Source organism: Rhipicephalus sanguineus, chromosome 10, assembly GCF_013339695.2.
Source record: "Rhipicephalus sanguineus isolate Rsan-2018 chromosome 10, BIME_Rsan_1.4, whole genome shotgun sequence".
NCBI lineage: Eukaryota > Metazoa > Arthropoda > Arachnida > Ixodida > Ixodidae > Rhipicephalus > Rhipicephalus sanguineus.
The window spans coordinates 88,343,788-88,356,597 of record NC_051185.1 but is presented as its reverse complement, the minus strand read 5'-3'; the positions used below and the strand labels follow the sequence as shown (position 1 = coordinate 88,356,597).

Below are 12,810 nucleotides of genomic sequence, written 5' to 3'. Positions count from 1 at the left end.
AAAAAGAGCTAGGAGACTCACCAGCAAGTATACGCTGACAGTGTAGGCGGCATGGCAACAAAGATCGTTAGGCGAAAAGTCAGAGAGGTGGAGAAGATTTAATGGATAGCAGCGATGGAAAAAAACTGGCTCAGAGTAACTAACGAAAAGGCAAAACGAAATCAGGAGGGAGACATTTTATGATAATTCAAGGGGAAGCGCTTCACGAAAAAAGATCTTGAAAAGAAACAAAGGGACAGGGCATCCATTGCACTGCCCCAGCATTCCCTTATTTATTTATTTATTTATTTATTTATTTATTTATTTATTTATTTATTTATTTATTTTATTTATTTTATTTTATTTATTTTTACATACTGCAGCCTCAATGAGGCTATTGCAGGAGTGGGAAAAGAAAACAAAACAATAACAGCAAATCAACATTCATGAACATGCTTCCAGAAATTCTTTCAGTGGTAAGCAACGCACACTTCCGGGCAACAAATTCCAGGCTTCAATAGTTGCAGGAAAAAAGCTATATTTGAACATGTCAGTGCGGGTGAAAAAAGTTGTAATGTTAAGGGCGTGGTCGCTCCGCGTAGACAAAGGTCTGGAGAACTGAAGATAACTGTCTAGAGTGTCGAGGCGGGGAGAATTGATTAGATTGTAAAGGAACTTGAGGCATTCAACGTGGCGACGCTTCGCAAGTGTAGTGAGACCTAGTTGAGGAAGGCAATTCGATGGAGAAAAATCCCTGTCATATCTTTTGCATACAAAACGCACAGCTCGTTGAGCTGTGCGTTTTGTATAAAGTTGAGCTGCCTACAACTTTTTTATCATACGCTGCTGAAATCCCATGCGGCTGCCGTAGGAGTGTTGGCATACGGAAGAATTTCGTGGCTTTAAACAAAGCGTTGTCGGCAATATGTTCTCGTAGCCAGATCTCTGGCTTAGGTGAGACAGAGACTGTTGGCCATCGGCGCTGTGATTTGTTCCCCTTTGTATTTCTTTGCGCGCTGATCTCATTGCAGTTACGGTATTTAATCCGTTGAGAACCATGTGTGTAACGAAACGGCGTGCAAGCAAAAGACGAGATAGGTTTTATATTGTTACGTGCACAAGAGATGTTTAAGGGGTATTTAATGAACACCGAGGCACAAAAGACCGTGGTGATCGGAGGAGCAGCGTCGTCGTCGTCTTCCTCTTCTCCAGCTGCTCTCGATTCCCTCTGGCAGTGACACTTCGTAACATTCCTCCTCTCTCAGACGAAGGCCTCCGGGCGAGTCATTCCTGCTTCCTTCCCGTGAATGGCTTCAGGCGGGCAACATGCGTCACCTCAGTCTTGCGTGAACGGCGGCCACTTGCAGTAAGACGCGCTATCTCGTAATTGACATCGCTTAGACGATCGAGAATAACGAACGGGCCGGTGTAGTCTGCGAGAAGTTTTTGGCTCAAGCCGCGTCGGCGTACTGGAGTCCACAGCCAAACACGATCACCGGGAACATAGGTGACATGTCGGTGTTGGCTGTCATAGCGTGTTTTAGAGCAGTCTTGCGCGGCCAATGTACGTAGGCGTGCAAGTCGACGAGCCTCTTCTGCACGACACAATGTCTCGGCGATTGACAAATCGTCTTGGATAACAAAAGGAAAGACAGTGTCCAGCGAATGACGCGGTGAACGTGCGTACAGGAGGAAGAAAGGGCTATAGCCTGTGGTTTCGTGCTTCGCAGTGTTGAAAGCGTATGTCACGAACGGTAATACTTCATCCCAGTTTTTGTGGTCCGAAGCGACGTACATTGATAACATGTTTATCAATGTTCGGTTTGTGCGCTCGACGAGGCCATTAGTTTGCGGATGATAAGGTGTTGAGTGACGGAACTTGGAGGCACACGAACGGAGTAATTCTTCCACAACATCGGCAGTAAACTGGCGACCACGGTCACTTATTATCACTCGAGGAGGCCCATGTCGAAGTATGATGGAGTGGAGTATAAAGTCAGAAACCTGGGCTGCCGTGGCGGAGGATAAGGCTGCCGTCTCGCAGTACCGTGTCATGTAGTCGGCACACACAATTATCCACCTGTTGCCTCTCGAAGAACGCGGAAACGGTCCGATCAAGTCTATGCCGACCTTTTCGAACGGAGTGCTGGGTGGATCTACTGGCTGGAGGTAACCGACTGGAGCTGAGGTAGGTCGCTTGTGGCTCTGACATTGGGTACAACTAGCCACATAGGTGTCAACTGTTTTGCGCATTTGAGGCCAGTAGAATCGGTCTTTGGTGCGGCTTAGTGTTCGCGTGGTCCCTAAGTGACCAGACGTCGGGTCATCGTGCGTAATACGCAGAACAGATGTCTGAAGAGACTCGGGAACCACCAGTAGAAAGCGAGCGCCCGTCGTTGATAAGTTCCTCTTGTAAAGAAGGCCATCTCGGGTGCAAAATCGGCCTTCGCTTATGGAGCCTTGCGTTGGAGGAAAAAGAGCTTTCAAGCTGGGGTCTTTGCGCTGCTCAGCGGCGAAAGTCGAAGCATCCGGAAAGTCAGCTGACAGAGAAGCGATAAGATGGTCAAAGTTGTCGGCTTCACAATCTGTCGTCGGTAGTGGCATCCTAGAAAGGCAATCCGCATCAGCGTGTCGACGGCCACTTTTGTACGAAATAGTGAATTCGTATTCTTGTAGACGAAGGGCCCATCGAGCGAGGCGTCCGGATGGGTCGCGAAGGTTGACCAACCAGCATAGAGAATGGTGATCTGTTACGATGGTAAACGGGCGACCGTAAATGTACGAGCGAAACCGCTGCACGGCAAATACGACTGCGAGGCATTCCTGCTCGGTTACAGTGTAGTTGCGTTCAGGCTTGCTTAAGGAACGGCTTGCATACGCTACGACATGTTCTTTGTTGCCAGAGCGCTGAATAAGAACGGCGCCGATGCCGACGCCACTTGCGTCTGTGTGAATCTCTGTTGGAGACGAAGGGTCGAAGTGCCGAAGGATTGGTTGTGAAGTTAACAGAAACTTCAGCTGGCGAAAAGCGGTATCACAGTCAGGGGTCCACTGAAACGGAGTGTTCTTGCGTAGAAGATTCGTGAGGGGCTGACAGATATCCGAGAAGCCGGGTATGAACCGCCGAAAATATGAGCAGAGCCCGATGAAGCTACGAAGCTGTTTCAGAGATCTAGGAGGTTCGAATGATGCAACGGCTTCTGTCTTCTGTGGGTCAGGTCTAATGCCATCTTTATCGACGAGATGTCCTAACACTAAAGTTTGACGCTCAGCAAAATGGCACTTCTTTGAATTCAACACAAGCCCAGCCTTTTCAATACAGTCGAGCACAATATCCAGACGAGTATTATGCTCCTGAAATGTGCGTCCAAAAATTACTACGTCATCAAGGTAGCACATACAAATCTGCCATTTCAAGCCCCGCAGAATAGTGTCCATGAATCTTTCGAATGTCGCCGGCGCATTACACAATCCGAACGGCATCACGTTGAATTCGTACAGCCCGTCTGGGGTAACGAATGCCGTTTTTTCCTTGTCAGCTGCGTGCATTGGAATTTGCCAATAACCGGACCTTAAATCAACAGAGGAAAAATAGGAAGCAGAATGTAAACAGTCTATGGCGTCATCAATACGCGGCAGCGGATAGACATCTTTTTTGGTAACGGAATTCAGTCGGCGATAGTCTACGCAGAATCTCCACGTACCATCTTTCTTCTTCACAAGAATGACTGGTGCGGCCCAGGGACTCGCCGATTCTTGAATTACTCCCTTCGTTAGCATCTCTTGCACTTGCTCGTTGATAATCTCGCGCTCTGATGGTGCCACTCTGTAAGGCTTCTGCCGTATGGGATGCGCGGACGCGGTGTTGATTCGATGACGTATTCGAGACGATGGAATTGAGGGCATTTGGCTGCGTTTTGAGAAGTCGAACACTTTAGAGTGCTTGGAGAGAACGTCAAGGAGGGTGTGACGTTCGCTTTGGCTAAGTGACTTGCTGATCATTTGTAGCAGTTTTAAATCATCTGACCGTTGAGAAGCTACATGTCCGTTCTCGCCTGCGGCATCGAGAAGAGCCACCAGCGTCGTAGATGATTCGGGGTTGAATGCAGCAAGTTTCATGCCACCAGGCAACACTGCAGGCTCCATTGAATTGTTGATTGCCCACACACTTGTGCGTCCGTTAACTACAGACACCACGCAATGGGGGACTAAAATGTTCTTCTTCACACAGGCCCAAGGAATCGGTTCGAGTGTGGCGTCGAACGTGGCGAGGTCGTTACTAGAACAAGTCACTGGAACACGCATGGCAGAGAATGCAGGAACGACCGTGTCCTCGGAGACAAAAAAACTGCAATCATCACGCGGTGAATTCTCCAAGAGCGCAGCTGGAAAACTACCGTGCACGGAAAGGTGCCCACTTCTGCAGTCAACGGTTGCCCCACACTCCCGCAAGAAATCGATTCCCAAAATAATGTCATGCGTGGATCGCGTAATAACAGCAAATTCTGTGGGAAACACTTTGCCGCACAAGGACACATCCACAGTACAAACTCCCACAGGACACAACGCGTCACCACTCACACCACGTAATGTCACTCCACGACTCAAACAAAACATCACCTTAGGCCCAAGAAGGTTCTTGAAATTAGCACTCATTACACAAATAGTCGCACCCGTATCCACAAGTGCCATGGTAGGGACACCATCAACAAGTACGTGAACTTTGTTCTTGAGCATAAACAATGACGGAGGTATGTCTGTCGATAGTGCCTGGTATCCTGCGGCCTCACCCCCATTGGCCGCACCTGCTAGTTTTCCGGCGGCGGTGATTGCGTACGACGCCGCGGCGATGGGGATCGTGGAGCACGTGGAGCTGGCGGTGGAGTCAAGCTTCGATCAGAGGCCGGCGACGGGTAGCGTAAACTGGCAGATGTGCGTGGTGGCCGTGGCGTAGAGAACGTGTGGTCAAAAGGCTGGGTGTCCATGGGCAAGGGCTCTCGCTGGTATGAAGGGCGGTAGTTGCAGAAACGTGAGATGTGACCCGGAACACCACATCGGTAGCACACCGGAAGAGGTCGGGACACACGTGGCTGCTCAGAGTAGCCAGCCCTATGAGAAGGCGTAGGCTGGGAATATCGCTCTTCACGGGCACCGTAGCCAGCCGAAATTCGCTGAGGGAAACGAGGTGAGCGCAAACGTCGTTCGTCATTCGAGGGTGGCCGATACGAGAACCCAGATCGCCGTGTGCCTCTGTATTCGTCGGAATCTGCCGAATTAACTGATGGTTGCCATGGAGCCAGAGTAGCCGGGGTTCGTGCGCGTTCTGCGTCTCTTGCATAGCTGTCCTGGAAGTCGCTGGGGTCATGAGAGATTCGCTGACACCGAAACAGCTCTTCTCTCACAATCTGCCGTATTGTCGATGCCAGGTCATTGGGCGTCATTGTGTCGACACTAGCCACCGTCGGGACGTTGGAGAGACGGCCAAATTTTGGCGCTATCCGTCGCATCTTTAGCGTTTCAAATGTCCGACAATGCTGCATCACGTCGGACACGGAGGTCAGGCTCTCTTTTAAGATCAGGAAATTGTACACATCTTCCGCTATCCCCTTCAGAACGTGTCCAACCTTATCTTCTTCAGTCATCCTGGCATCCACTATGTTACACAGCTTCAAAATTTCTTCAATGTACGTGGTACACGTCTCACCTGGAAGCTGTGCCCTCTGAGCCAATGTCTGCTCCGCCCGCTTCTTCTTCGCGTTGGAATCACCGAAACACTTCTGTACTTCCTCAACAAAACGATCCCAAGATGTGAACATGTCTTCGTGGTTCTCGTACCACATGAGAGCTGTGTTAGTCAGTGAAAATACAACATGACTGAGCTGCTCTGACGAATCCCAGCCGTTGCTTCTGCTCACCCTCTTGTATTTCTTCAGCCACTCGTCCACGTCTTCTCCAGAGGTCCCGCCAAAGTTCGGCGGAACTCGATAGTAAGGCAAGGAACCTATCGCTGTCGCCCTCGAAGCACCAGCGCTCTGGTCGTGAGACATCTCGATCGGCGATGGTGGGAGACCGGCAAGACGGCGGCTGCGGCGAAGTCCAGGTAGTAGTGCTTCCGTCGTGGGGTTCGTCGTACCCCGCACCTTCCACCAATCTGTTACGTGCACAAGAGATGTTTAAGGGGTATTTAATGAACACCGAGGCACAAAAGACCGTGGTGATCGGAGGAGCAGCGTCGTCGTCGTCTTCCTCTTCTCCAGCTGCTCTCGATTCCCTCTGGCAGTGACACTTCGTAACAATATTATTAAAGTTATGAGGTACATAGAAGGAACAACTGGTACCCGATTCTTTTTCAAGCAGATCATTTACTGCATTCTAAAAGTTTAGAAGCAAGGTCGCAATCCAGCATCCTGAGCACACGAACCCAACACAAGGCATTTTTCAAGTCGAGGCCACTATAGCTGGCTCAAGTGTGAGAGCTGCAAGCTTGAAATTTACCTGAAACTAGGCGGTGAAACGCCCATATAGGGGTGGTGCAGCTTGCCGTCACCGTGCACGGGTGCGTCTGCGGTGACCACGATGGCCGAGAAGCCGCTGGCAGCGGCCCTCTCGACCAAGGACTGGGTAATGGTCCGGTCACGATAGATGCACGTCTGCTGCCAGAGGAGACAGCCAGGCGCCGCGGCCCTCACGTCTTCGAGAGACACGGTGCTCAAGCTGCTGAGGATCATCACCGTGCCGGCGTCCTGAGCCGCTGTGTCAATGTGCAAGCATGCGATACCTTTAGAAGACGTGCTCAATTTTGAATGACGCTGTGATATCTGCTGTTTCTGCTAGACGACATTGAAGTGATTAGCTAAACAAAACTCTATGAAATAACGCTGGAGCAAGAGGCGACAAAGAGCGATGTCTTTCGATTGTCTGATGCAAACAAGATGAAGAACAGCGACAAAACTTATTCGCCCAAAGACGTCGTTGCCTCTGAAACAGGGGAACGGCGTGTGGTCGCGCCCCTATTTTAGGACACCGCTGGCCCTCGCCCTCCTTTCCGCCCTCCGGATCAGCCTGAGCTACGAGGCATTGGACAGCAATGCCTCCTACGTGAACCTCGTGTTGTCATCCTTGTTTTTGGTTTCAGCCCTGCATTCTCGTGTGATGTGATGTGGTAGAGCGTCGGTGTGCTCCCACACCACGGGCATAAGTCTCTGTATAGTGTGAAGCAGGGTATATGTAATCTATGTATGTTTGTTATGCGTCCGTTTGGAGCCTACGCAACGCCGCAGTGTCCACGGATGAAATGTTTTTGTGCGGTTCTGGGTAGAGTCTTCTCAAGTGCCTGCAATATTGCAGGATCTCTTTGCAAGATCGATGGGTGTCGGGTCCTACATGATGTTGCCATCGGCAGCTCGGTAATTAGTAACACTTCGAGCCACCTCATCAGCACAGAGGTTCCCAGTAACACCCCCGCGTTCCGTGCCAAAGTTATTGTTTGGGTATAGCTAACGTTCAGTTCTCTGCTGATTTCGGTAAATATTCGGAATGCCTTCGATCAGTCTTTTCCCTTCTGATAGTTTCAGGGGCGTAGGTTTCAAGGGGGGCTCATGGCGTTTTAGCAGGTCCACCCCCCCCCCCATCATTTTTCCGTATTTTCACGTACCGCCTATCGAAACAGCCACGTGCGCCGCAAATCATCCCAGATTTTTTTAGAGTTCGATTTCCCTGTTCAAAAGACACTTTGGTGCGAATATTGTTGACCCTTGGTGTCCCTTTATCTGGTTGTGGAGCGCATAACCATCTTAATTACCCTGCAAACAGAGGTTTAGTTCAATGGATTGCCATTTTGCGACGCAGCGACATGCTCATTAAAGGGCTCTGCTCTCCCAAGTTGAGCCATACTGCCGCGAAGTAGTAACTATTGTTGACTAACCGGACGCTCGGGAATAAGGTGCGGAGACGGTATTGTGAATCAACCTTCGCGGCTTGGACGCCTTGAACATGAAAGGATTATATGTATATCTTGCTAGCGGAGGGCCCAAAAACGGTATGGTGATCTCTAATGGCTGACCAGGGACGTTTGGGTCTCTTGCCCCTGTACGGGCAGCGGGAGGTCGTTTTCGACAGAGACGGCCGTCTTTTTACCTAATTGGCTAATACCCCTGACCACGGGCAAAAGTACAGTACTTTGCAGTAAGCCCCTTTCGTTGCTCTGAAGGACCCTTTGCAGGAATAAGTTCCGCCGATGAAACACGGCTCCACACAAAGTTCTTCAGGTGGTTCGCGGCCTGCACGGTTAGCTCCGGTTTCTCAAAAATTCTTGAGATAACATATCTTCGATTTGCTGTACCAACTAGCCCACCAGTCACTTTTACTGATCTAGAGATAAACTATGCTACGCGTGTCGCAGTTATAGTCATCATTTATTTTCAAGCTTAAGTTGGATGCGGTGCTGTTTGCGATAAGTGATGTGGTCATACGGTGGCAGACTTTGCAACAAGGTTTATTGCAAGGGCGGCAGCCCGCAGATTTATTGCGTGCGCATTCAAAGGACGTGAGTAGGTCATGCAGATTTTGGGCTCTTCTGTACGTCACACGTGGTGGTTCTGGAAAAATTGATTTCAGTCGTTTCCTCTATAGAAGTATGTTATGGTGCTTTCTTAAAACGGCATTTACGTACTTCGAAGGCGCAGCAAAAGTTACAACAAGGTTAGCAGGAAAAAACCAGCTGTTTGTTTTGGTGTTTTGCGGTCCTGGTTACTAGCTCTTTTGATGGCGTCATAGATAATCTTGGTTAGGAAGGAAGGAAGGAAGGAACAAGCGGAAAGACAGGGAGGTTAGCCAGTTCTTAGACCGCCTGGCCATCCTGTGCTGAAAAAAGGGGTAAGGGGGATAAAGGATGATAGAAGAGAGATGTTACAAAAGAAAATAGGAGAGCAAGAAAAAGAAAAAGAGAAAACGAAGGAAAGGAGAGTACGACACTGGTTTAAGTTTTTCTGTTTCAGTAGAGCACCACGAAGCTGCGCACAATTGGAATTAAAATCAGATTCTTGGGAGCATATTCTTTTCATGCGAAGGGCCTGAATATAGGGTATGCTGGTTTTAGAGTGCTTGACAAGTCCCCTATTGAAATGAAAGTGTTGTTTAGTATCAGTTGCCTTTCTGTAAATTTTAGTGCTAAGTTGACCACCACACATTTTCACTGTTACGTCCAGAAATTTAATAGTTTGTCCTGAAGGGTATGAGAGAATGAGATGGACGGATCAGCGTTATTGAAATCGTGCATTGACGATAAGAGATGTGGTTCACCGTGTTGCCAAATTATGAACATATCGTCAACGTACCGCTTGCAGTACAATGGTTTAAGTGAACGGCTTGCTAGAAATTCGTTTTCGAGGACGCCCATGAAAAGATTGCATAGTTAATGCCTATGGGTGTGCCCACTGGGTTGCCATTAATTTTAAGGTAATGAATGAAGGAATCAATTTGAAGTTCTTAGAGTCCAAGACGAAGTTTAAAACGGTCACCAAACTGGAGCGATCAATTATTTTATCACACATAAACTCGTAAGAGTAAAGTACTGCCCGAATTCCATCTGCATGAGAGATGTTCGTATAGAGGGTCGCTAATTCCAAGTTAACCTGGAGCGAATACTTGGGGGGGGGGGGGGTCAGAAAGGTCGATGATGTCGGACAAGTGGTCATTGTCTTTGATATACGGTGAAAAAGGACATGGATTTGGTTATTTAGTGTGTCTACAAATTGGCAGATCAGTTCCGTAACCGTACCTATGCCGGAAACGATGGATTGACCGGGGTTTCCTGGCTTATGTATTTTTTGCAGGAGGTAGAAGCGACCCAAGACTGGACTTAGTGGAACCAGAAAATGCAGAGGCGAATTAGGATTTTTTTTTTGCTTTTCGATGAGGCTAGTTAGTGTGCTTATGAGGACAGACTTAAACTGCTCAGTGGGGTCTACGTCGAGGCGCCCGTAAAAAGTGCTATCGGAAAGCTGTGTGGAAGCCTAATTGTATACGTTGCTGGGCTAGTTGGTTCATAACCTTCAAAATTGGATAGCGCGAAATCAACAAGGACTACAAAGCAACAGATGTACAGGACAGGCGCCTGTCCTGTACATCTGTGTTCCTTTGTAGTCTTTGCCGATTTCGCGCTATACAATTTTGAAGATTGTGTGGAAGCTTCGCTGTCATAATCGTCCTTGTTTAGCAATTCCACTGCTCTACCTTTATCGTTGGCTTAATTATGAGGTCACCACAGCCTTTTAGTTGCTGCATTGTTGCTATTTCATTCTATCCAAGGTTACTTTTGAACGGAGCCTGTTTACGGTAAATCTCTAGTACGTCGCGTTGAACGGCAGCGGTATAGTGGTCTGGGCACTTATCTCTTTGGATAGCTGGGGTCCAATGTTTGTAAGATGGCGAAATGGAAATTATGGCATTAGAAGGGTTTTTGTCAAGGACGTAATCTCGAAGCCTTAAGTTTGTGGCAAAAGTGCCTAAATCCTTCATCATTTAAATTCACTAAAACCCCCTGTCGCTGGGCAAAATGTGAGTCCTCGTGACAACAGCGAGATTTCTTCAACGGAAAGATATCATATGAAGAGAGGTTCACTACGTTACTTCATGACGGTGGGTCACCTCGAGATGTGGATTTATTAGAGTGCGAAGAAATTTCATCGGTATGAATCATAGGAGAAGCATGACGCGTGGTAACTTGTGCCTCAAATGCTTCTTTCTTTGAACTGCCTGTATTTCAGCTGACTTTTTTCGCCGGTACTCTGCCTGCAGCGCGCATTCATGGACGGCGAGTGTATGATGAGAAACTAATTGGCTTTCTCGGTTACGAATGCATTTGAGCAATGTCTCGTAATGTTGTCGACAATGCGGACGAAAGCAAAATAAACCTTCGAGAGCACCTCATTCCACACGGAAACCCCAGGACCAGACATGTTCTCTATGGCAGGTTTTACAATAATTCCAAGGCCTCTCGGTACGATGCTGGCTTCGAACTAAGTTTTCAACGTAGATATACGGAATTCGCACCGAAGCCACTTTTCTACAACTTTACGAGCTTTCCTAAATATTCTGGATACAGAAAAGACGGATGAGTTTTTACCAGAACGTGCAGTTGATAGTCACTGTGTCTTGATTTTTACAGGGTGGTCGGTGTGATGAGCTCGCAGGAAGTAGCGGGAGGCTTGAACAGTAGGGGCAAAAGAAGTCGAAACATTGATAGTTTTGCACGAAGTAGGCATCGGCTGTTGTAGACATGGCGGGCTTGTTCGGAAGGGAATCATCCGTCGTCGACTGTACTACCGCAGGAACCGTATCGTAGAGGCGGCTAGAACGTGGTTGGTTGTTCAATGCCCGAGGCGAGTGAATGCTAAACTTCATGGTTGATTTCGACACCACTAGGACTGGCTAAAGTTGATCGTGTGACGTTGACCTTGTAGGAGACTGTGACGGTGGACGAGGGACGCTCCGTAGTTGGGAAGCCGACGAGCCGCTCTCTGTGGAGCAGTTGGGCTGAGGTCGCATTTTCCAGTTGGTGCTACGTGCCCGTACTGTTCTGTTCCAGTGATGCAAGCAGATGCATACCACCTTATATGGACATGCCAAGGATTACAGTCGGAACGCTCCCGTCATCTCCTGCAAGTTGGTCTTCGCTACAGTGACACAAACATTTATGACCGATGGATACATGACAACACATTCCACTAGACACTTCTTCACTTCATACACAACACCGGCCTCACGGCGCACATTTAACACAAATATACAAATATCATGCCTAAAGGGCAAGTCTATGTGGCACATAAAAAACGAAGACAAGGAGTGGTTCGCTAGGTACAGGTTCATCCTTATTGGCTTCCCTAATTCGCTCATGCACCGAGAGACTGCTTGTCGGGCGAGCACTTGTTGGACATAAGCTCGGTTAGCCTCTGTTCGTCTGAATAGTGTTGGTAGGGCTATTTACAGAAGAACAGCTCAATAGAGGCCAGCTGGTCAGATCAAGTGTTGAAGAGAGGTGGCCGGCAGAGACTTCATTTGTCGTCACATTTTCCTCCGCTGGAGCGGGGTAAGCAGCGGGTGCACAACTTCGCCAAGGCGAAGACGTCGTTGAACCTCATCACGAAACGTCGAAGGAGCATCATAACATACTTCTACAGAGCGAACGACTGAAATCAATTTTCCCAGAACCACTGCGTGTGACGCACAGAAGAGCCCAAAATCAGCGTGACCTACTCACGTCCTCATAAAGTACACGCAATAAACCTGCGGGCTGGCGCCCTTGCAATAAACCTCGTTGCTCCTCTAGTTGCTCCGATCTAGTTGTTCTCCTCCCTGCGTGTAATGTCGTACCCATTTTTCGCAGTAGTGGGATACCAACTGCAAATATCTGATCTGACAGGATACCTCTTAGGTGCTTTGGTGTGTTTGTATTCATTTCCAAGGCCAACTCTCCAAAGAAGAGCTCTGTGCCGGCTGGCGAGTGTGCCTAACGGCTGTTCTGCGCTATGAGATGGGCCAAAGCCAGCTCACCAAACGTATCGTGGAGGCCGAGGGATGGAAGCTTCTCATTAGAAGTGTTGCGTAGCAACCTCAGGGCTGTCCTATATGCAGTCCTTGTTATTGTTCAGCCTTTAATTTTTTTTTCTTTCTATTCATACAAGTGTTCGAATTTTTTTTTTTCTGAATTGCTATTGACAACTCTCTCTCACTCAGCTACTTCCAGATTTTTTTGACGGCGTGCAATGAATATTTATGATCGTATACATCTGCCTTAATAGGTCGCATATTTCCAGCGCCCAGCACTGGGTA

At 48.4% G+C, this 12,810-nt stretch overlaps 1 protein-coding gene across 1 annotated transcript in view; it reads right to left on the bottom strand.

Annotated features, from left to right (window-relative positions):
- Nucleotides 1-12,810, bottom strand: part of LOC119406582 (uncharacterized) — a 52,080-nt gene that overhangs the window by 36,738 nt on the left and 2,532 nt on the right. The window contains exons 3-4 of the mRNA XM_037673318.2: nucleotides 6,475-6,730; nucleotides 5,382-5,622 (exon numbers count right to left, since the gene is read on the bottom strand). Coding sequence (XP_037529246.2) covers nucleotides 5,382-5,622; nucleotides 6,475-6,730 — 497 coding nt within the window. The remainder of the gene's footprint in view (nucleotides 1-5,381; nucleotides 5,623-6,474; nucleotides 6,731-12,810) is intronic.